Source organism: Macadamia integrifolia, chromosome 2 (genome assembly GCF_013358625.1).
Source record: "Macadamia integrifolia cultivar HAES 741 chromosome 2, SCU_Mint_v3, whole genome shotgun sequence".
NCBI lineage: Eukaryota > Viridiplantae > Streptophyta > Magnoliopsida > Proteales > Proteaceae > Macadamia > Macadamia integrifolia.
This window is the reverse complement of record NC_056558.1, coordinates 39,874,509-39,896,962: the sequence shown is the minus strand read 5'-3', so window position 1 is coordinate 39,896,962 and position 22,454 is coordinate 39,874,509. Positions and strand designations below refer to the sequence as shown.

The following is a 22,454-nucleotide window of genomic DNA, read 5'->3' as shown; positions in this document are numbered from 1 at the left end:
TTTAGAAGTCTGGAAAGCAAGCCCTTCGATTGGGAGGCAAGGCATTTTTTTTTTTTTGTTGGGGTGGGGTTTGAGGATAAATTACAGAAATTTTATGTACAAGAGAGCCAAGTGAAAGTAAAGAAAGATCGCAAAGGGAGAACAAGACCCCAAAAGGCAACACACAAGAGATACTCCAAACGGAAGTACATGGACTGCCCTCCCTGAGTTGGGAGGGGGTAAAGTTCCCCTCACACCATGCAAAGTCTAACAGCTCCTTTTCTAGCCAAGTCTGCAGTCCCATTCACTGATCTTGACATCATCTGAATGTCAGTTTAACATTATATTGTCAAAATCCTATCTCAATGTCCACAATTATGTTGCCATACCAGGAAGCCTATTGGCACTGGAATGATTCAAAGGAAAATCACTTGTGTGGTGTACCGAGGTTCACCAAGTTATATAACTGTTTTTATTTTGCAGTTTTATATCTTGAAACCGGGGTTAGAACATCCCTCCTGATTGACCTTTATATCATTTAGCGATCACAGCACTACACATGATGCTGTTCAGACCCACCATTTGATGTGCCCAACATGTATTTGTCCTTTGCATGATCAACACGGTTAGCTGATCATAGACTGACCATAATGGAAGCCCCCTTGGTGGGACTCAGTATTTATATGAATCATACTGTGTTTATGGATTGACTAGCATTTATGTCCCAAAGGTTTCCAAATTTGTTGACTGAGAATTCTCCCTTCACTCTAAACTCTAAACATTGTGTGTTTCAGATGACCAGTCATGCTCAACTTCAGGCATTGATTTACTCTCTCCCGAGATATCTCCTAGCAACAATATGGGAGAAGAAGGTTCTCAGTCTTACACTGTTGAAGAAGGTTCTCAGTCTTGCACTGTTGACAAGTACTCCCTATTTGAAAATTTCTGCAAGTCTGGACTATGTCGCCTGGGCCTTGTACCTTCACAGGAGATTGATTTTTTTGGATTATGGAAGGAAGCTCGACACTTTTCTGTATGTTTCTCTCAAAAAACTATACTTGAGCTGTGATTGACATTTTATACTTGCACAAACTCACTAATTGTAAAGAATTCTGTCTTGTAGATATATTTCTATTTAAAAACTTGAGCAATTTCGTAGACCAATTGCTTGTCAAGTTCCATTTATACAACATATATATATATATATATATATATGACAATTACATGGGCATTTTAGTCTGACCTTGACAACCTGTGGCATCTCCTAAACCAAGAGTTGGTCCAGTTGACCAACCCTCTGATTTATCACTCCTCTGGCTGATTAGAGGAAGACTTTGACCAATCCATGAAAATGAATACATAGATTGGATGGCTAGGGGATTTCCATTTCACATTGGTGATTTTCTTGCTATATACAGTAAATTGTGCACCTCAACTTTCTATCTTGTTGAGTGAGTCTGGGCTTGAACCAAGTTCATTTTGCTAAACTTAGGGTGGGCTCTGCTCACAAAAAAAAAGGCCGTTACCCAGTGCACAAAGGCTTCCCGCACTTAAGCAGGGTTTTGGGAGGGTATATAGGTAGACGGCCTTCTCCCTTTACGGAGAGGCTGGCTCCCAGGACTCGAACCCGCAGCACTGCGCAGGCGGAAAGAGCCCTTTGCCATTGCTCCAAGCAACGACCCCTATAATTGAAATCAATGTATATTCAGCTTTAGTTTGAACATACATAATTTAACTTTCCTTTTTCTAATATATAATTATCTTTCCTTTTCAATATTGATGATTTTGGGACTTGGTTTATGAGTTTTGAGCATCGTTGTCATGGTGGCAAGGCTAGCCTAGGCGGTTGGAACGTGCCCTCGGCGATGGGATTTGGCTCCTTTCCAATTAATTGGGCCCCCAATTAGTGATCCAAGGTCTGGGGAGGACCCTGGACATGCGTCCTAGTACATAGGCACGTATCTCCATGTTCTCCCCGCCCTTGGATCACTAATTTTGCACCCAATTAATTGAAGAGGATCTTTTTCCTAGGCGATGCATCTGTGACTCAAGTGTGCTGCCTAAAGAGGGGGGGGGGTTTGGTGTAAAATGTTAGGTTTTGGGGCGTTTTATGTGTGAAATATTATGCTTTATGGGGGGAATTGTCTGTAAAATTAATAGTTGTATCCTCTAAATTATACTTATTATTAGATTATGTATAGAAGAAAAAAAAATGAGAAGTTTTAAAGCCAGAAGCTAGGAAAGAGATTCAGTCTTCTTCCCCTTCCCTTGATGCCGGATGACCTAATGAGCATCCGGATCAATCCGAATTCCACAAGAAAAGCCAGGTCCTCCTGCTCCTCCTCACGGTAGAAGTAGCAGTGGTGACTGTTGCTGTTGCTGCTCTGGCGCTGGCTGCGGTGGTGGCAATGGCAGTGCTGCTGCTTCCTTCATCTTCCCTATTTACCCCGCTTTCTAATATTTCCTGTTTTCCTCCCATTTCTTCCCCATTTCCCATATTTTGGATCTGGGCATCCTAAACAAGAAGTACAACTGGTTGCCTAACCAAAAATGCTTTGCCACCTAGGTGACCCCTTGACAACATAGGTTTTGATTGATCTTTGGGCTTCTATATTGGGCCTTGTATAAGCTTGATATTGGAACAAACTTGAGTGAACCAATCTAGGCTGTCTGTCGCCTTGGTGATGGGGAAAAAACCTCAAGGGAAGGTAATGGGTATATTTAAACAGAAACGAGTCTGCTTTAGATATATGGGGCTAGAAACAATAAAATCGAAAAACTTGCAGATAAACATAATTCATGATGTAGATGCCTTGGCTTGGCTGGATCAAACTGACCCACTATGGAGGCCTAAGCCAAGACGCAACCAACCCAAAACTGGGTTTTTGGACTGGCAATGGTTGGTAGTTGATAAAAGGGAAGCAATCTTAGTATATTTGATTCTCTTTGTATTAGAAGTAGATACGTAGTGGTTTCTTTTGGAATTAGTTTCTATTTTAGAGTTCTTTCTATTAATTGTTTTGATTTTCCTTCATATTAGACATGTCATCGATGGAGCAGTTCAGATTTAGAGTATGAAGTTTGAGTGGAATAAATTTTGAGAGCCTGCGTGGCTGTAGAGTGTTGCTATTTCCCTACCCTCTTTCTTCTACTTGCAATTCTTCTTCTTTTCTTTTGGTTCCTTTCTTATTTGAGCTTCTGGAACTCACTTCCCATCCCTTGTTTCCATGATTCCTACGACTAACTAGACTAGAACCAAACTCTTACCTTCCTTCAACTGTGCTACTTGAAACCTGGAATGAAGACGCTCTGAAATCTGGAGTATTAGGTCCTGGATATCATTATTGCAGTGAACTACAGACCTGCAACTAGCTGGTTTTGTTACTGCTAGATCTGGTCTGCAACGGCCACGTTTCTCTTTCAAGTGCTGTTTTGAGGCATCTTTTTATTGGAATCCTGACGCTATTTGGTTTTGAACCTTCGCCTGGAATTTCAGGCTTAACCGAAGATTATTGAAGGTAAGATCCCACCTAGTCGAAGCTGGTTTCTCCGCCTCCTGTTAGTGCTAAAGGTTGAAGACAATCAATCCTTATTTGGTAATTAAAACCCTTCAACCCTTATCCCTATTTTACCCTTGTCTTCTTTCATCATCAATTTATATTTATATTTTTCTTCTCATTCCCAAGTTACCTCTGTCACTTATATGTTGCCTTGTTTCATACTTGGTGTAGTCTCTTATGGTTGAACTTTTATAATTACAAAACTGCCACCATCCTTTTGGAACTTCTGTTTTATTACAAGACTGCCATGTTACTCATTATTGGAGTGTTTATTGTGAGATTAGACACTTGTGAGCATTGGAATAATTACCAAACTGCCATTACATCTTAATTATTGAGTTCTTTCATTCGGATGGGGCCATAAGCAAATCAAACAGTGTTTTTGAACCCCGGTTTTGCATCAATTCAAGAACTTTGAAGAAATTTACAACACTAGCACTCCTTAAAGAACATCAAGGCTTCATGGTACACACGGCCATCAAACAGGAAATTTACCTTCTCATTCCAAAGAAAAAACCAACTGATGCGGAACCGGATTCCAATGATTGAAATCGGATCGCTTAGGGCCCACAAGAATGATAAAATATCTCAATTTAATGGTTGAAGGATATTCTTGTAATTTTCAGAAACAAGTAGGGCCTTAGAAATAATTATATGGCAGCTGGGGTAGCTCTAGAACTAAAAACTTTAATACAAGGGCTTATTTTGAGTTTTACCAAAGAGAAAAGGGGTAATAGAATATAACTTTGGGCCTTTGGGGAACAAGGGCTTAATTGTAATAACAGGGAAAACTCTTTTAAAATAAATAAAAAAAAAAACCTGTTTCTTCTTCTTGTCGTGAGAACCAGAAACCAGCGAAACAGAAAAAAAAACTTCCGATCGATAGGACTCCTTCGATAGGGCTTGGTTTGACCTAAACTTTGAAACGAAGGCTGCCAGCCTTAAGGTCTCTTGACTTCAACAAATAAACACTTCAAACAAGAAGTAAGAGGAGTTGTATTGTCCCTGCAACTCAGATCTGGCGGTAATAGGGAACCAGATCTGAACTTGGTCTTAAAGCTCACAACAGAGGCTGAATCTGGTCGCAGGAACTCTGCGGTTAGGTCGCCTTAGGAAGGTGATTCTAGCCCCAATGTTTGGAGGTGAAAACACTTGTATCCAGGGAGATACGGTCGATTCCTTGAGTTGTATTCTGTCGTCCAGAACAGGGGCTGTGAAAGAGATCAGCAAGAAGAAGAATGAAAAAATGAAAAGAAAACAGGGAAAAAGAAGAAGATGAGGAGAAAAATCAGAATAATAGAGAGGAAGAAAGAAGAATATTAGAGAAAGAAGAAGGGGTAAGATAGAGAGGATCGGCAGCCATGGTTCAAAACCAAAAAACTTTCACATTTCTATTTTTCAAAATCTAAAACTGAACTTTCTCCATCGATTACATGTCCAATATAAAGAAAAAAGTCAAAAAATTAATGGCAACTAACTTAAAATGGAAATTAATCTAAAATTAGAAACTAACTAATTTCAAAGAAATTGTTTCTAAAACAAAAGAAAATCAAATCAAAGGATTTTTTTTTCCCAAGTCCATCGTGCAACTGATCAGCTCTCCCGGTCTTAAAAGAACTCGATTCCGTCGAGTTAGGTCGTGCTCCCAAGATACCCTTGTAAGTTGCTCGATGATGAGGTGGCACGTATCTCGAAGCAAAAGATGGGAACATAACACCAAGAGGAGGGAGAGTAGGCTGACGTGTCACTGGAGTAGGAGTCAGTCGACGTGGCATGTTTGATAATGCATGTGTCCTCATTAAGTACATACAACCTCCTTGCTTCACCTTGATGATGTTTCGTGCGCCATCGTAGAGAATGCTTGCATGTCGCTGCCAAGGTCGCTCTAGAAGAATGTCGCAGTGCGCCAATGGAGTGACCAAGCAGGTGACATGGTACTGTAACTGCCCAAACTATAAGTATACTCGAACAACTGCAGTGGCCTCTTCTCGAGCTGTGGGTCCAAAACTTCGCACATGAATCTTCTTGAAAAGCTGTTTCTGTGGAAGTTTGTGTGCTCGAACAAATTCAGCAAATATAAAATTTGTTTCTGCCCCAGTATCAACAACTGCATAAACATCAGTGGAGTCAGAGCCGTGCATGAGAGTACCTTTCTATCTGAAGAGAGGAGCCTTATCAACTAATCTATTCGAAAAGGATGAAAGGCTAGCTGAATGAGCTTCGACATCGTCATCTTCATCATCAACAATATCATTGTCCTCAAGTGGATAAGGATATAAATGAGATTCATCTTCACTCTTCTCTGTCGGCTGTTTCTCTGCTACGTTCACAGAACGAGTCCTGTTGGGACACTTGTTGGAATAGTGACCCTTCTCGCCACAACTATGGCATATGATATTCTTCACCCCAATGCTATCCTTGTTGAACTTTGACCTTTTCTCTTCAACTCTGCGAGCTTCAGGCTTCTTTTCCTCCATACGTGGTGGAGGTCTATAAACTGAAGAAGTCTTGAGCATACCCTTCCAATAAATAGACTTCTCTTCAGCTGTCTTGGCATGAGCCGCTGCCAGATCAACATACTTGAAATCAGTGTTAGTCAACTCAAGTCGAATCTCAGTACTTAACCCACTGATATATCGCATCACCCGTTGCTGGTCTGTTTCTTGAAGTCGACACCTTGAAGACAATTTGTGGAACTCAAGGGTGTAGGAATCCACATCCTTGTTACCTTGTTGCAAGTTAAGCAGTTTATGAAACATTACCTTTTCATAATTAAGAGGAACAAATTTTTCAGTCAGGATCTGCTTCATGACCTCTCAATTGGTAATAGGCCCAAGTCTTCTGACAAACCTTGCATGCAGTACATCATCCCACCATGAACATGCATACCCCATAAACTTGGTGAGGATGAGTTCACACTTTTTCACGTCTGGAAGAGACTTATATGCAAAAATCCTCTCAACTTTGGTAAGCCAGTCAAGAAATTCCTCAGGTTCCTTTTCACCACTAAACTCTGGAACCTCAACTTTGATGCCATAATCTGTTAGAAAATTGCCGGGTAACATCTTGGGGAACAACTGGATCACGTTGCACTTGGTGAGGTGTATCTTCAATCCGTAGGGCATTAAACTGAGGAGGTAGTATAGATGGTCCTTCATCGACTCGTGTTTTAGACTTTTGCATAAAGGCCAGAATCTTAGCGAGGGCACCTTGAGTGTCATCCATGAACTTTTCATATTTGGCCTCATTCTTCTCGATCCTAACATTAGTTCTCTGTTGTTTTTCAAGTACCTCACGATACAATTTGTTCAACTTAGCATTGGTAACGTTACCTGTCATGGTTAGAGAAGTGCAGGAAATTTGCTTTGATACCACTTGATGCGGAACCGGATTCCAATGATTGAAATCGGATCGCTTAGGGCCCATAAGAATGATAAAATATCTCAATTTAAAGGTTGAAGGGTATTCTTGTAATTTTTAGAAACAAGTAGGGCCTTAGAAATAATTATATGGCAGTTGAGGTAGTTCTAAAACTAAAAACTTTAATACAAGGGCTTATTCTGAGTTTTACCAAAGGGAAAATGGGTAATAGAATATAACTTTGGGGAACAAGGGCTTAATTGTAATAACAGGGAAAACTCTTTTAAAATAAATAAAAAAAAAACCGTTTCTTCTTCTTCTTGTCGTGAGAACCAGAAACCAGCGGAACAGAAAAAAAAACTTCCGATCGATAGGACTCCTTCGATAGGGCTTGGTTTGACCTGAACTTTGAAACGAAGGTTGTCAGCCTTAAGGTCTCTTGACTCCGACAAATAAACACTTCAAACAATAAGTAAGAGGAGTTGTATTGTCCCTGCAACTCAGATCTGGCGGTAATAGGGAACCAGATCTGAACTTGGTCTTGAAGCTCACAACGGAGGCTGAATCTGGTCGCAGGAACTCTGCGGTTAGGTCGCCTTAGGAAGGTGATTATAGCCCCAAAGTTTGGAGGTGAAAACACTTGTTTCCAGGGAGATACGGTCGATTCCTTGAGCTATATTCTGTCACCCAGAACAGGGGCTGTGAAAGAGATCAGCAAGAAGAAGAATGAAAAAAGGAAAAGAAAACAGGGAAAAAGAAGAAGCTGAGAAGAGAAAAATCAGAATAATAGAGAGGAAGAAAGAAGAATATCAGAGAAAGAAGAAGGGGGAAGATAGAGAGAATCGGCAGCCATGGTTCAAAACCAAAAAAAATTTCAAATTTCTATTCTTCAAAATCTAAAACTGAACTTTCTCCATCGATTACATGTCCAATATAAAGAAAAAAGTCAAAAAATTAATGGCAACTAACTTAAAATGGAAACTAATATAAAATTAGAAACTAACTAATTTCAAAGAAATTGTTTCTAAAACAAAAGAAAATCAAATCAAATGATTTTTTTTTCCTAAGTCCATCGTGTAACTGCATCACCATCCCTTACATAAAGAGTTACAAAAGCCTTGTATAGACATGGACTTCCACAAGTCTTAGTTGATTATGCATGGAGGAACAACTTACTCTATTGTAAGTCATTAGTTACTTTTCCTTTAGGCAACTAGCTACTTGTACCATGAGTAGATAGTTACTTTTGAAATAAGTAACTCGAAAACTTTAAAAAATCTACCAAAATAAAATTGTAAAAAAAATATCCTTAACTGAAACTACAATTGGCTGGTCCTCTAAAAGGAGCCAAGGGGGCCTTACTTATCAAATGATTCTTGTTGGTCATTGATGCAGATTCATGACCAAAATAGGCTTGTTTTATTAGGAATAAGCCTAGGGTTGGGTTCTATACATGTTGGGCCTTTGATCTCATGTGTTTTGAGTATAGCAGGCCACTTTAATGGGCCTAAACTGGGGGTATTAAGATTGCATATGGGATTTACTGATTTGTTTTCATTTACATTAATTTCCTTTATAGTTGGGTTCAATTAAAATTATTTTTGTTTTCTTAGGAGTCGAGTTATTAGTTGAGTCAAGTCATTAGTAGTTAGTTTCCTTTTTCAGCTAGTTTCTAATTTCAGTTAGTTCCTAATTTTAGTTTTTAGTAAGTTTTGTATTAGAAGACTAAATTAAGGTTTCCTTTTAAGGAACCTTCTATTTTGTAATTCCCTCCTCCATCAACATTATAAATAAAGAAGAGGAGGCTCCTAAAGCTCGGAACGATTTGATAAAACAAATTAATGGCTGCTGCTATTGTCTTCTCCATGAAGAATTGTCTTATGTTTGATCAAAGCTGATGGAATTGGTGTTTAATCCAATTGACTCTCTGCGGTGGAAAGCCCGAGAGGTCCTCTTCTACTTTATTATCTTTTCTCTTACTATTTTCAAGCACTCCAAGTCAAGGATCTGCTGCTGTTGCAACCATCTACAGTTCTACATTGGATTTTGGTTGTTCTCTGAGAGTATCCTACAATTGGGACCACGTTGACTTGTCAATCCTAGTTCTACATTAGTCATGTTCTGCATCACTTGGCAAATCCATTAAAGATTTCTCAACGAGCTTAAGTTTCGCATATTTTTAATAAGCCTGAGTTCAATCCTAATCTCTTGAATCTGAGTGGTGGGGTATCGATGCAGGTGCCTTTGCCTGGTTGGACCAGATTGACCCTTTTTGGAGACTTAAGTCGAGATTCAACTGGCCCAACCCAGTTTTCTGGTCTAAAGGGGGCTGGTTGTTGACATAAAATTTTGTCTTTTAGTTTATTTCATCATATTTGGGTGGGTAGATTACGTAGGAATTCTTTTGGTAGGTACTTTATTATAGACATTGCCTAGTTTGTTTAGTTTCTATTTTTGAGTTGGTTTCTATTATCATGTTAGAAGTTCTCTTTATATTGATTGATGCACTACATTGGAGACTACTGATTAGAATGAATTGAAATATTGAGTTGGCTGAAGTATTACCTGTGTCACTGTGGTGTTTGCAGCATTGTTCCCCTCCTGCCCTCTCTCTCCTCGTTCTTCTTCTTCTTCTTTCCCAAGTAAGGTACAAATTCTTCTTTGTCTCTGTTTCTTCCTTCGTTTTTATTTTTATTTTTTGATAGGTAGGGAGGGAAGTAGGTAACAGCCAGGAGGCTCGAACTTGAGACCTCCTGGTGAGCATGGGTTTTTTGCACACTACAGCTCACCAACTACGCTAGGCAGTTGTTGTTCTTCCTTCGTTTCTTACTGCTCTTATTTTCCTCTTTTTATTTCAATACCTGCCCTCCCCTACTCTCCTTGTTTCCTTCTCTGCAGATAATTACTTATTTTACTTCCTTGTTCCTGCGACCAGCAACCCTAGCAGTCCCACAAGTGGGGACTGATCTCTATCATTTCTATTCTTTTCTTCTTGAGATCCTGAACGTTAGTCATTCCACAAGAAGCAATTCGAGTCCCAGAATCTTGTCCCCGAAAGTTAACTGCTCAACCCTATTACAAGAACTAAGCTGTGAACCTGTGTTGGACCTGCAACTACTGCTGCCCGTCTATTTCAGGAATTTCTCTCTTTGAGTCTAGCTTGCTCTTTGAGGCTTCTTTGGGTTTTAATCCTTAGGGTTGGCGATCACTCACTTGCTCCCCAGATTTCAAGGTGTTGAAAGCTCCCTGTGAGAAACCAGATCAAAACCAAGAGGCATGCCATCGCTGGTTTAGTTCATGTCGAAAAGGTTGAAGAGTTACTCTTCTTCTTATTACTCTTAAAGCCCTTCTATATTATTTACAAGGGGACCCTTTATTTCATAATTTTTATTCATTTATTTCCCTTATGTTTTTACATTTCAATTTCCTCCTCCCCTTTTAAAATTAATTACTGTTCTTCCACTGGTTTTGCTTACTCTCCCTTGGGACTTTCAATCTTGGATTGTTTATAGTTTTTCCACTAATTTGCTTGATTGAGTTGTATTGGTTTGGGTGGGCCCATAAGTGATCCAAACTTGTTTTTTAGAACCCCTGATTGCATCCGGTGTAGAGTCACCTAAAGTCTAGGGATTAGAAACCAGCACATGATCTAGAACTGCCGATCAATTTAGCAGTCAGACCGTTGAGAAAACACAGAAATAGGACTCAGGTGACTGATCTGGTCCAAATTCCAATCAAATGGCCTAGATGAAACATATATTAAATTCCAAAGTTTGGAGTTAATCCAATGTTCAGATTTGGAGAAATCAATAAAGAGCAAACCAGGGCACGAGGCTCCTACTTCTGCAGGGTTTGGGAGAAATCAATAGATAACCAAAATGGTAAGTTGGTGAAATTAGAAACTGATATTTAGTAACTATAGAAATTTAGTGATTAAATCCAAGTTCGAGTTTCGTTTCATTTCGGTGGGTTTAGAAACTAAAATTTCGTTTCGTTTCGGCGAAATTTCGGCCGATTTTTTTTTTTCGGTTGATTGTTTTGGTGGTCAAATGGCCATATTTTGACCTGAAACTTGGTGGGTAACTTATTTTAAGGTTAAACTGATATTTAGTAACTATAGAAATTTAGTGATTAAATCCAAGTTCGAGTTTCGTTTCATTTCGGTGGGTTTAGAAACTAAAATTTCGTTTCGTTTCGGCGAAATTTTGGCCGATTTTTTTTTTTCGGTTGATTGTTTTGGTGGTCAAATGGCCATATTTTGACCTGAAACTTGGTGGGTAACTTATTTTAAGGTTAATAAACATGCTTAGAATATAAAAATGCAAAAATATTAGGACATAACATTGTTTTAGAGTTGCACCTTTGTTTGGCAGCAACCACTACCTGAAAATTTTACTTGGTTTTGGTGAAAAAACTTTACTTTTTCTAAGCTTTGAATGTAGATCTTGTAGGAGTCTGATGGAAGTCAAAATATGTGATGATGTGGCTAATTAGAGGCTTGTTGGAGTGTTTTTCCTTTAAAATATGCAAATGGAACCGAAACCACCGAGACAAGCGAGACAGTCGAAATTTAGACTGAAATACCGAAATTTCGACCGAGATTTGGTATTATAAAACATGGAATGTACCAAGACAGGTGAGATACCGAAACTTCGACCAAAATTTTGTACAAATGTTATTTCGGGCCTTATTTCGTTTCGGCCAAAAAAAAAAAAAAAACACCGAAATTCGCGAGATTTCAAACCATGATTAAATCAGAGATAGCAAGTGAGGTCCATATTAGAAACCCAGAACAGATGTAAATATGTAATAAACAAACAGTACCAGAAAGTGGACCAAATTTTGGAGTTTATCCAATGGTCAGATTTGGAGAAATCAATAGATTAACAAAATAGTAAGTTGATGAAATTAGAAACTGAGATGTAGTAACTACAGAAATTTAGCGACTAAATCAGAGATAGCTGATGCAGTTGGGAGTGGGAGGACTATTTAGTCCTTTAACTATTTATTTGTTTCCCTGTTATAGTAGGGTGTCGGTCAAGTTAGTTGAGAGTTTCAATCTTTATTTAGATTTCAGTTTCTAGTTTAGGTTAGTTTCCAATTTAATTAGCTTCCATTGTTACACTTTGCTTCCCTATATATTGATGTAACTTGGTGGAGAATTGAAATTTTAGAATTGAATGGAATGAATGAATGTTTGCTTGGGTGAAACAATGGCTGCCCCGAGGCTTGTGTAGCTCTCTCTCTCTCTCTCTCTGCTGTCACTGTTCTTCCTTTCCCCTATGAAATTCTATTTCTCTCCATCTCTTGCTGTTTCCTCCACAACCATCTCTCCAAATAACTGATTGGATTTGGGATCATACTCAAGTTCTTACTTGGCCTTATTACTGTTCATCATCCCTGCAACAACACTGACTTGAGAAGGGCTTGAACAAGGTTCTCTCTCCAAATAACTGATTGGATTTGGGATCATTCTCAAGTTTTTACTTCGCCTTATTACTGTTCATTGTCCCTGCAATAACACCGACTTGAGAAGGCCTTGCTGGAACTCCTCTGGCAGATCTCTATTTGCCTGTTGGTTCAGGTCGAAGGAAGCTGGTCTCCAAGCTACTCAAACCCTAGGATCCTGGTTCCAGGTGCCTCCTTTACTGTGTGAATCGAAACCAGATTCAGACCTGGTTCTTCCATCAGAGACAAGTGGCAGAATTTGATTGCTTCAATCCCTTAGGTCCCGAGTCCATCTATCAGCTGGGTTTAATAGAGTTGGGGAATACAAACTTGCCCTGATCCTCTCTTGCGATTTGAAGTCCCTAACGAGGCATTAGATCAGCTTGAGGATCTTTGCTGCCGCTGGTTTCAGACTCCTATCGTGAAGTCTAAGGTTGAAGAAGGTAGATTCTAGGAATTTACAAGTAAGGACGGTTGCTTCTAATTACAAATAACCCCCCTTGTGGCTGAACTTTAGTTCTATTTATACCACTCTTTAATTTCCAGATTGGCCCATCCTTTCGAAAAAGTTTTAACTCCATTTGACCCCACTACTTATTCCCTTTACTTTTAAGGGTTGGAATTGTTCCTGAATTTACAAAATTTCCATTCAACCACTCATTTGAGCTATCTATCAATCTTGTGGGCCCATTAGTGATCCGATTCTTGTTTTGGAACATGGATCCACATCAATAGCAAGTGAGAACCACATTAGAAACACAGAATAGATGCAGTAACCAAACATTACCAAAAGAGAAAGTGGACCAGAATTACTAACTTGTGGGAAAATAGAACTAGAAAAGTACAATAGTGCTGCAACAGCACTCAAGACCAGACGTTAAACAACCCGAAGGGGTGGCTCAGTTGACAAGGACCAACTCCTCACAATGAAGAGGTCAAGAGTTCAACTCTCCTTGGGACTTAAAAGAAAAAAAGGAAAGAAAAAGAGACCAGACAGTAAGGCTCTGTATGGTAACGTTCTGAAAAATCGATTCTGTTGTTTTTCCGTTTTTTGAAACAAAAATGGGGTAAAAACTGTATAGTAATCCCCCCCCCCCCTTTTTTTTTAAATGAACAGGATATTTAGACACACTATTGAGCCTTATTTTTGGCACATGGATTTGTTGTTTTTCAACCTCAGAATTGATTCTGAGAAAAAGGCGGAGAAATGTATGTCTCACTTAACTCACGAGGCACAATAGTGGTATTTCCAGAAAAAAAACATAACAAAGCTATGCATGAGGCGCAAAACCCTATCTGTTCTAACTTGGAAGGGTGAAAGAGGAGCATCGGCGTGATTGGAGAAGAAAACTGCAGGTAAAACCTAACTCGATCTCTTCTCTTGCTCTCTTCCCCTCCCTCCAAGTCCCAAAATGTTTGATAAAGTACAAAATCGAGTTAGAATAGATAGGGTTCTGTAAAAAACTGTAGGTGCTTCTGATATCTCTACATAGAAGTAAAAAACTGAAGGTGGTTGGGGAGATAGTCGATATGTGCCTCCGGCTGTTCAATATGTTCCTCCAATAGTGCATGGGTGCCTGGCTCATGAACAAAGCACAGTATCTGTTCGATGAAATGTCTGAGAGGACGCTAGTATCATGGACCATCCTCATTTCAGGATATACCCATCGTTGGACCCGCAATCGAAACTTTGATGACTTTTCCAGAATATGATTCAAGACGCTAGTTGCACGTTGTTAGAACCTGATTCTTTTGTTTTTGCCTCTGTTTTTCTTCTTCCCTGTGTATCCATTACAGTCTAATAGACTTTTATGCAATCTGTGGATATATGGACTTCTCAAGGCAAGTGTTTGACAATATGTCAACAAGGGACTTGGTTTCTTGGAACACATTAATCTTGGTCTATGTTCATGACATCCATAACCATGAAGTGCTGAATATTTTCCAAAATTTGATGCATGAACTTTCCTACTGTGCTGAGTTCGCATTGGAAAGCATTCTTCAAGCTGTCCCTAGCTTAGGATCTTTGAATCTCGGCAGAGAGAGATTCATGGATATATACTCAGAGCTTGTCTTGAATCAAGCCTTTATTTGATCAGTTCTCTTTTGAATATGTACACTGAGTGCATTGATCTCAATGGTTTAGATGACATAGATAGACAATTTAACTAGTTTGCAATGACTCTTTTGTTGATTTTATAGATTTGTAAAGGAGTTGATCTTGCTTATGTGGCAAAAATAATGTTTTCAATTATATTAGTCCTTAAAATATGTTGTGGATGGCATTTTAGGTAATTTTCATAACCAAAAGAAATGATTCTGTTTAGTGTGTACCATAAATGTTTTTGGTTTTTCCCAATGACAGAAACATTTTTTTTTAGTTTTACCATACAACATTTATAGCACAGAATCAATCCAGAAACACTTACTCAGAATCAATATTTGGCACAGGAACATTGTCATACAGAGCCTAAACTGCCAACAGAACAGACAGATGATGGAATGATAGGAGGCTGTATCGACAGTAGAATTCGAGGTCCGATTGTTTTGAAACTAAGAAGAAGAGAGACAAAGGCTAGGAATGAGAATAGCAGTTCAAAGAGAAAACAGGAACAACAATGTGCATGTGCAAGGTCGAGAAGTAATTAAAGCATGACCTTAGGTAAGGAAGAAAAAGAAGATAAAAAAAAAAGATATGGACTAGGCCTCTCACCCAGAAATCGACCAGCATCTCACAATTATACTTGGCTTCCTGCCAAGCTCCTTAACATCCCACCAAGGTTGCCATTGCATCTCACAGCAAAGGGCTGTAGTATTTGTCAAAATCATTGGAGGGTCTGGGCCCTTCTCCTTTATTTATAACTCCATAGGACCATAGCAATTACTAAAGTAGAAAACCGATATGTATGGTGGAAGGAATCCCTTACAACTTTTCTTAGATGGGTACACTATAGAAGAGAGGGGGAGGGGGAGGGGGAAGGGGAAGGTAACAGCCAGGAGGCTCGATCTTGAGACCTCCTGGTGTGTGTGGGCTATTCGCACCACTATGGCACTACCTCACCAACTGGGCTAGGCAGTTGTTATCTCTGAGAACTCTTTTTTTCTCCTTCTGATAGGTGTCCCGTACAACATAAGTCTCTCTTCAAAATAGAAGCTATTCTAGAACATTACAAAATAGAAACTAACTACTTAATTTCGTGTAGGACTTAAAATTCCAAATATTTGGGTCTTATAGAATGGGCCCCTTACAAATAGTAAACCCAAAAATATTAAGCCCATGTCCCATACAACCCACTGGGCATTCAAATTAAGCCTAACTTAAACCAAACTTGAACCATAGATTGAGTTGGACCCAAAAAACTAAACCTAGCCCAAAACAACAGGCCCATCTTCTCTTCCTGCTGGAATCTGCATTACCGAGCCTTCAAGATTTGTATGATTTATTACCCGTGCACATCTTCTAAAGCCTATTCACATCTTCTACCCTGGGAATGCTATATCCCAGCCCTTCATAATCATACCTGAATAACAGTGCAAATTCTCCTCTATGGGTACTGTTATCAAACTCCAATTTGGTAAGGTGTGTCCAATCTTTGCTTCCTTTTGCCATTATTAATTATTAAGTCAACAAGACAATGGTGTTAGTTATGGCACGCCACGTGAATTTTCTTTTTTCATTCAAATGTATTTATTCTACATTGTACACACATGTTCTATTGACATGTCTTTCTATATCAAACACACTATATGGAATGATATTTCAATTGTTGGATTAACTGCCGGATAAGTTGGACCTAGTAAGAACCTCTTATATTAGAAGTTACAGACTTAGAATACTTTTGTTTTTTCTTACTCATAGTGGGGATGTTGCAGAATGTTTATACAGCACATGTGAATCCACTTGTTTGGATCCATAGAGGTGTATTAAAATTTGGAAGTGTGAAAAAGTAAGATCAACATTAATGATAGTTTAATTATGCATCTAATAAATTATGCTGATCAAGTGGTGATTGTCCTATCATGCAGGAACTTGTGGGACCGTACTGGTCTCTTAGGGCTGCTTTGGGGCCTCTGTTGGAAACTCTGATTTTGCTTGATAGGTTGCTGTTCCTTCAGGAACAAGGCAATTTGGTGGAAGCGACTGTTGTTCCTATATTCAATCCTAGATTATCACCACGTAATGTGGCCATAATTGCTTGGAAAAAGGAACCCAGTTTAAATCTCATAGACTAACTTGGTAATTTTCTGTCTTAGACTCTGAATAATCCTGTCTGCTCGTGCGCGCACACACACATTTGTGCTTGGATCTGCTCACCACTTGGCATATATGCATGGTGTTCAGCCATCCAGGTCTAGGTGACTTATTCCACTAATGCCATGTTAATTGGATTAGGTTCATTAGGAAACTGATTTCTCATACATGTGCCACATGAAAACCTATGTCTTTCTCAACAGAACGTAGGGGGAGCTTTTCTGTTCTAACAGATACAATTGTTGGGTTTGAACTTGGTATTAGTTTTTCCATGTTGACTAATAGAATCAATGACCACATCTAAATCATGTCACCACCATTTTCTTGTACAAGGCCACTGGATGATATTCAGTGGCAGGGACGGGTTTCTGCTAGCCTCTTTTGGGACCTTCTAGGTCTTGGTCTGCACTCATCTCATGGTGGAAGGCCTTTGGGCTGTGCTGTAGCTGCTGCAACCTATTGGCTGGGATGTGTCAATTTTCTGCAAATCTTTGGGATGAATATTGCTGAGCTTGGTCCTTGTTTATGTGGACTCTGATATTTGACATTGCCACAATTCTGTGTTTTTTTGTTTTTTTTTTTTAATTTTTAATTTTTTATTTTTTTACAGGGTTTGATCAAGAGTGCTTGGAGGCATATCATTCAATTTTTAAGAACCTGGGTGTAGTGGTGATACATGCCTGTTCCTTGGTAGGCTATAATCTGTGCTTATGCTTTGGCTGGATTATTCCTATTGTTAAATGAGATGTTCTTCTCCAGTTCACATGCTGTTCTTGGTTGTTGGTAGTGTGACTATGCTGTATGGGGCCAACTGCTTATTGTGTCATTGTGTCTTTTTTCATTGGAGCTTCCCGGGTGTGGGAGAGAGTTCACACGTCATTTGTTTACTATTGCTGTATCTGGGTTGGGGTGACTTGTGCACCGTATGGTTTAGAGGCTTGAAGGGCTTCATCAATTGCAATTTGACGTAGAAATCATCATCAGAAGAACAAGGCAAGCCAGCAAGCTGACCACCAGAGCTGAGGTGGAGAAATTAATTGGTATGAAAGCAACAAACAATTGCTCAACCATCTGGGCATTCTGGGGAAGCATAGTTCTACGGCATATACAATGTTTAGGGGAAATCTCAATATTAATGTCTGCTGTGAAACTTACAGGGTAGGTGCATTTAATTGGAAAGAATGAAACTACCTACCTAGTCCATAGAGTACAGAGTACTAAGACTTCCAATGGTGAAGGCCAGCTAGAGTCCACAACCGCCCCCCCTCTCCCCCCGGGTTTTAAATCTCAGCTAGTGCCCAATTGTTGTGAAGTTGGTTTTACCTTATCTTTAAGTGGGGTATGCAATGCAAAGGAGTTGAATGGACTCTTTGTTTAATATGGAATGGTACATGGTGGACAATAACATAACTTTGTGGGAACACCTTGTCTTGGACGAAGTCCAAAAATATGCAGACTCGCAAATGTTTAAAAACTTCTGGATTGATTTGAAGAACTTTGTATGGGCCCCGAATTTGGAACTAGTTTAGAGACTACTTGCTGATTAAAGTGATGTTGCTGGATGTTCTGTGAAATAAGTTGTTTACTACTTGATGAATCAAAAAATACTGGAATGGATGTTGTGCATGCTTAAATGAGTATAACAGATCTAGCATTAGTGGTGAGGTGTATAGTTGACCTTTTATATTTGCTCAAAGATGGAATGGGTAGATGCTGAACTGGTTGGTAGGTTCTGTGGCAAGACATCCATGTAGGAGACACAAGAAGGGGCAGGCCCTGTCTGTTGACAAACCATTCAATTAGAGCAGCAGGAAAGGAAACAGAACTTCTAAAAGGAAAAGGGAAAGAAAAGAATCCCCAACACTTCAATACCCTTCCGCCCCCTGCCTTCCCCCCCAACCCAAACAATCCCCAACAAGAATAAAGAAGTGTATATTTTGTTTCTGCCGTTTTCTTTAAGCAACCTTGTGGTCTCTGAGGTGTTCATCCTAACATATTAGTGGTTTTATGAACCCAAAACCACCACTAAAGGAGTGGGTCTTAAGTTACTGTTAGTTATGCAATATATATTTAAATAAATGCTGTTCATTTTTTTATATTTTTATTGACAGGTTCTGAGCTTCAGAAGACAAGACAAGAATTGGGCCTTTGCATAAGTTGTTCCCCCAAACTGCTGCATGCGGCAATGACAGTGACTAACAAGTTCAATGCTGACAAGGTCAAAGCTGCTACTGAGGGATGGTGAGCCTTCTAAGCATTGTTGGGAAGTTGGACTACCCTAACTGATTTTATCTAGTCAAGTACTTATCTGAACAACTGATTGTGTTTTATTCCTTTTTGACTGTTGAATAGAGACCTCCGATCCAAAATCACCTGTATAAGGCTTATGAATAAAACCCATAATTGACTCAATTATTCCTAGCAACTTTAGTCGGAGAAGAATCACATTTAACGTACAAAATTAGGCAACCTATTGCAAGAGGGTCTATAGGTTGACTTGTACACATGCTTGTCTTATATTATATATAATATATTTGTTTTTTATCAAAGTCAAATGACAATTATAAATTCCCTTGAGAATACTCCAAAGCTTATGTTGTCTGACATCCCAAAGCATCTTGGTTCAGGGAACCGGCATTCTATTTGCAAGGTACATACTCATTAACTGTCATTTGTATCCATAATTTTGGTGCTTTTCACATTGTTTTTGGTTCAACTAAATACTGCCATAGTATAAGATCCATGACAGTATCCGCTTATTTTGTACTTTAATTGATCGTGACAGATTGTCAATTTGCTGGAATTTTAGGCTCATGTGACTATATTAAATATCGGGAGGGGGTTTCCTACAAGGGCAGTGTAAGAAGGAACCTGCATGCTACATTGCCACATCGATGAGGGGTTGAAAAATGGTATCATCTATGTGGGGTACATACATAGAATAGGAGAGAGTGATAATATGGGCCCCATTGTTTGTTACGTGAAAAAGGTATAAAGGAATCTATACTAGGCAACATAGTCATCTTTTTCGCATTAAATATTTGGGGAATTTATCAGTTCAGCTGGATTTTTTTTTTTTTTGAAACCGGTTAAAACCGGAAAAATGGGGCAATGTTGATGTTTTAATATATATATATATATATATATATATTGGGTGATAGAACTTTGCTGGTCTGGCACAGGCAACACAAGTGCACGGGGCTAATGGGAAGGCGCAGGGAGCATCTGCAGGGCAGGGGGCAGCGCGGTCATTTTGTGTCCAGCACAGTCTGGGCATTTCCTACGTTAAACTGGCGGGGTTCTTTTTCCCTATATTTTGTATGTACATATGAGAAATGGAAGAATAATGGATCAATAAGACTGTTAAAAGAAACTGATAAAGAACTAAATTGACCAGACCCACAATTTTTGGAGGCTGAACCCTTATCGGTTTGGTTTCTATCTGAATTGATCATGCCAAAAACCTTAAAGCTAGGAAAAGAGGATGGGGAGATGGGAAAAATCTGGAGTGATGCGAGGGAGTTGGAGCATCTCATGTGATAACTCAAACTTATGGCCATGGAGCGCAATACCCCTCTTTTTGGAAACTGCAGATTTTTTGTTTAAACTAAAGCTTTGTTACAAAAATAACAATGGCCTACTTTTCTCCATCAAAGCCTTAGCCCATAGGGCTATGAACTTGAAAACACTAATTAGGGATCCTAATATCTTGATGGACATTTATATCAGTAATTAATAATTTTTCTTTTCTTTTGATAAAAAAAAAAAAAAGCTTACCGAAACCGGTCCAAATAGACTGTTTGGCACCCTTAGCTCTTCTAGCAGAATGGAAACAATCAAGACATGTTCTATTGGAAGATGTAGCTAGTTTATTTTCTGGAAACTGAAATGAAATCATACCAAATCAACCCTTAAAATTTTGGTAGAAGATCAAACAAAAGCCTCAAGAAAGGGTTATAACCTTTTGTTGTAATCGTTAGGTGTACTTGGTTGTAATATTGAGGTAATGAACTAGATCAAGCATTCCCTGTGAAGAACAGAAATACAAAAGCACTGGAATTGTTTAGGATGCATCACCTGCTCATGAATTGACAGAACTACAAATTTCTACTTAGATGACCAAAGCAAAAGGTTTAGTTGAGGACAAGCTCTTATTATTGACCTGAGAGAAAGTTTATCTATATACTAATTGCACTAACCAGATGTTGCCATGCCAACTAACCTGGATTTGAATCTGATGGTTCCAAAAAGACCTTACAAGCACTTTTTTTTTTTTTTTTTTTTCTTTCACAAAAAAAAAAAAAAATAAAATAAAAATAAAAATCTAATAGTCATTTTACAGTAGTTAAAGTTGTGGAGAAACCCAATCCTTTTCAAGGATGACCTAGAAGCCTTATAGCAAGAATAGTTAATTGTTTGGAGAGAATTAAAAAATTGCAAAAGACAATTATTGGTGTTGGGGACTAATGAGAACTGGGGATTTTGGTTTTCCAAGCCATATGGTTACATCAACTACTCGGCCCTTCTCTACTTCTCTTATCTAGTGGAGTTCTTTGTGCCGTTACATGAGATGCTGATTCATGGGCAACGAGTATGGTTTACATATGTAGGGTCCATTGCTTAGAGCAATGATAGAAGGTCCGGGATACTAAGGCAAATGCCTGGGTTTGAATCTTGAAAGCGGCCGGTCACTTTATGTAAAAATGTCAAAGGTTAGGACCAACTCCAAACTCAACTCTCTGGAAACTCACATGGGTAGGACTGGCACTGGGTAACAGCCCTTGCGTATGGTCTATATACGTATAATCCTTCTATTGTGGCTTCATCCCTGGGTCTAAATCTCAGATTCTATCCTATGTTTTCCCTTGCCAAAGTTAGCAGCTCTGATTATTTATTAGAATGGTTGAGCTTTTCTTGGGGCAATACTCATCTCCAAGTGGGAATGAGGGCACCAAGCTGTCCCTATAGCTCTATATGCTAGTTAGTTGGTTGGAATGAGGACTACTATATTTGTGCTGATCTAGTTACCTAACTTTCATGACCCACCCAATTCCTAACTTCTACCCCATAGCTTCCAAGAAGCTAGCTACCACTTAAATTAAAAGATCAACTGGGATCTTTGCTGTTAATTAATTAGCAATTTGATGATAAAAAAACAAGACAGATTGACATGGTCAGAGAGAAAATTGAAGGCAGGTAGCAGCACACGTGGGGTGGGGACGCCGTCACACGGTTATTACGCGTGATTAATTTGTCATTAACCTATAATTTTTTTTAGGAATTCAATAAGATGACATTGTCTGGAGGGAAAGAAATACATGTGTAGAGAAAAGGCCATTAGCATACCTCCATTAATAACTAATTAGGGGTAAGCTTTATTGACTTCTCAAGCTGTTGGCTATAGAGTGATTGAAACTGTTAACAAAAATTGACTATATCTGATGAAGTTGACATTGTTCTTTCTTCTCACAATGCTAGAATCTAAAATTGGTGTGAGAATGTTGGAGAGACTTAATTAAATTGAATATATTAAAGGGCAAAGTTTTTTTCACCACACGGTACTTCACAGTGTGGATCAAAGAGACGCGGAGTCAAGACCCCCTTTCCCCCCCCCCCCAATCAAGTGGTCCTAAGGCTACACGGTGAACGGATACCGTGGCCTTAACAAAACTCAGTCCTAGATCAATTATAGAATTTGAGAGGTTTTCACAATTTTTTTCCAATGGAGATTTCCACTGTTTTAAGAGTCCTATTTTCTGTTACAATCTAGACAAAGCAAACCAAGCAATGTAGAGCTCCTAAAATATTTTGGGTTTAGGAAGATCTAACCTGCAGAAAATCAATATGTATAACTA

General features: G+C 39.0%; 1 protein-coding gene across 1 annotated transcript in view; it reads left to right on the top strand.

Annotated features, from left to right (window-relative positions):
* Positions 1–19,154, top strand: part of LOC122065554 (protein RRNAD1) — a 51,985-nt gene extending 32,831 nt beyond the window's left edge. The window contains exons 11-14 of the mRNA XM_042629374.1: positions 759–1,012; positions 16,374–16,584; positions 17,210–17,289; positions 18,711–19,154. Coding sequence (XP_042485308.1) covers positions 759–1,012; positions 16,374–16,580 — 461 coding nt within the window. The 3' untranslated portion in view covers positions 16,581–16,584; positions 17,210–17,289; positions 18,711–19,154. The remainder of the gene's footprint in view (positions 1–758; positions 1,013–16,373; positions 16,585–17,209; positions 17,290–18,710) is intronic.
* Positions 19,155–22,454: the final 3,300 nt, after the last annotated feature.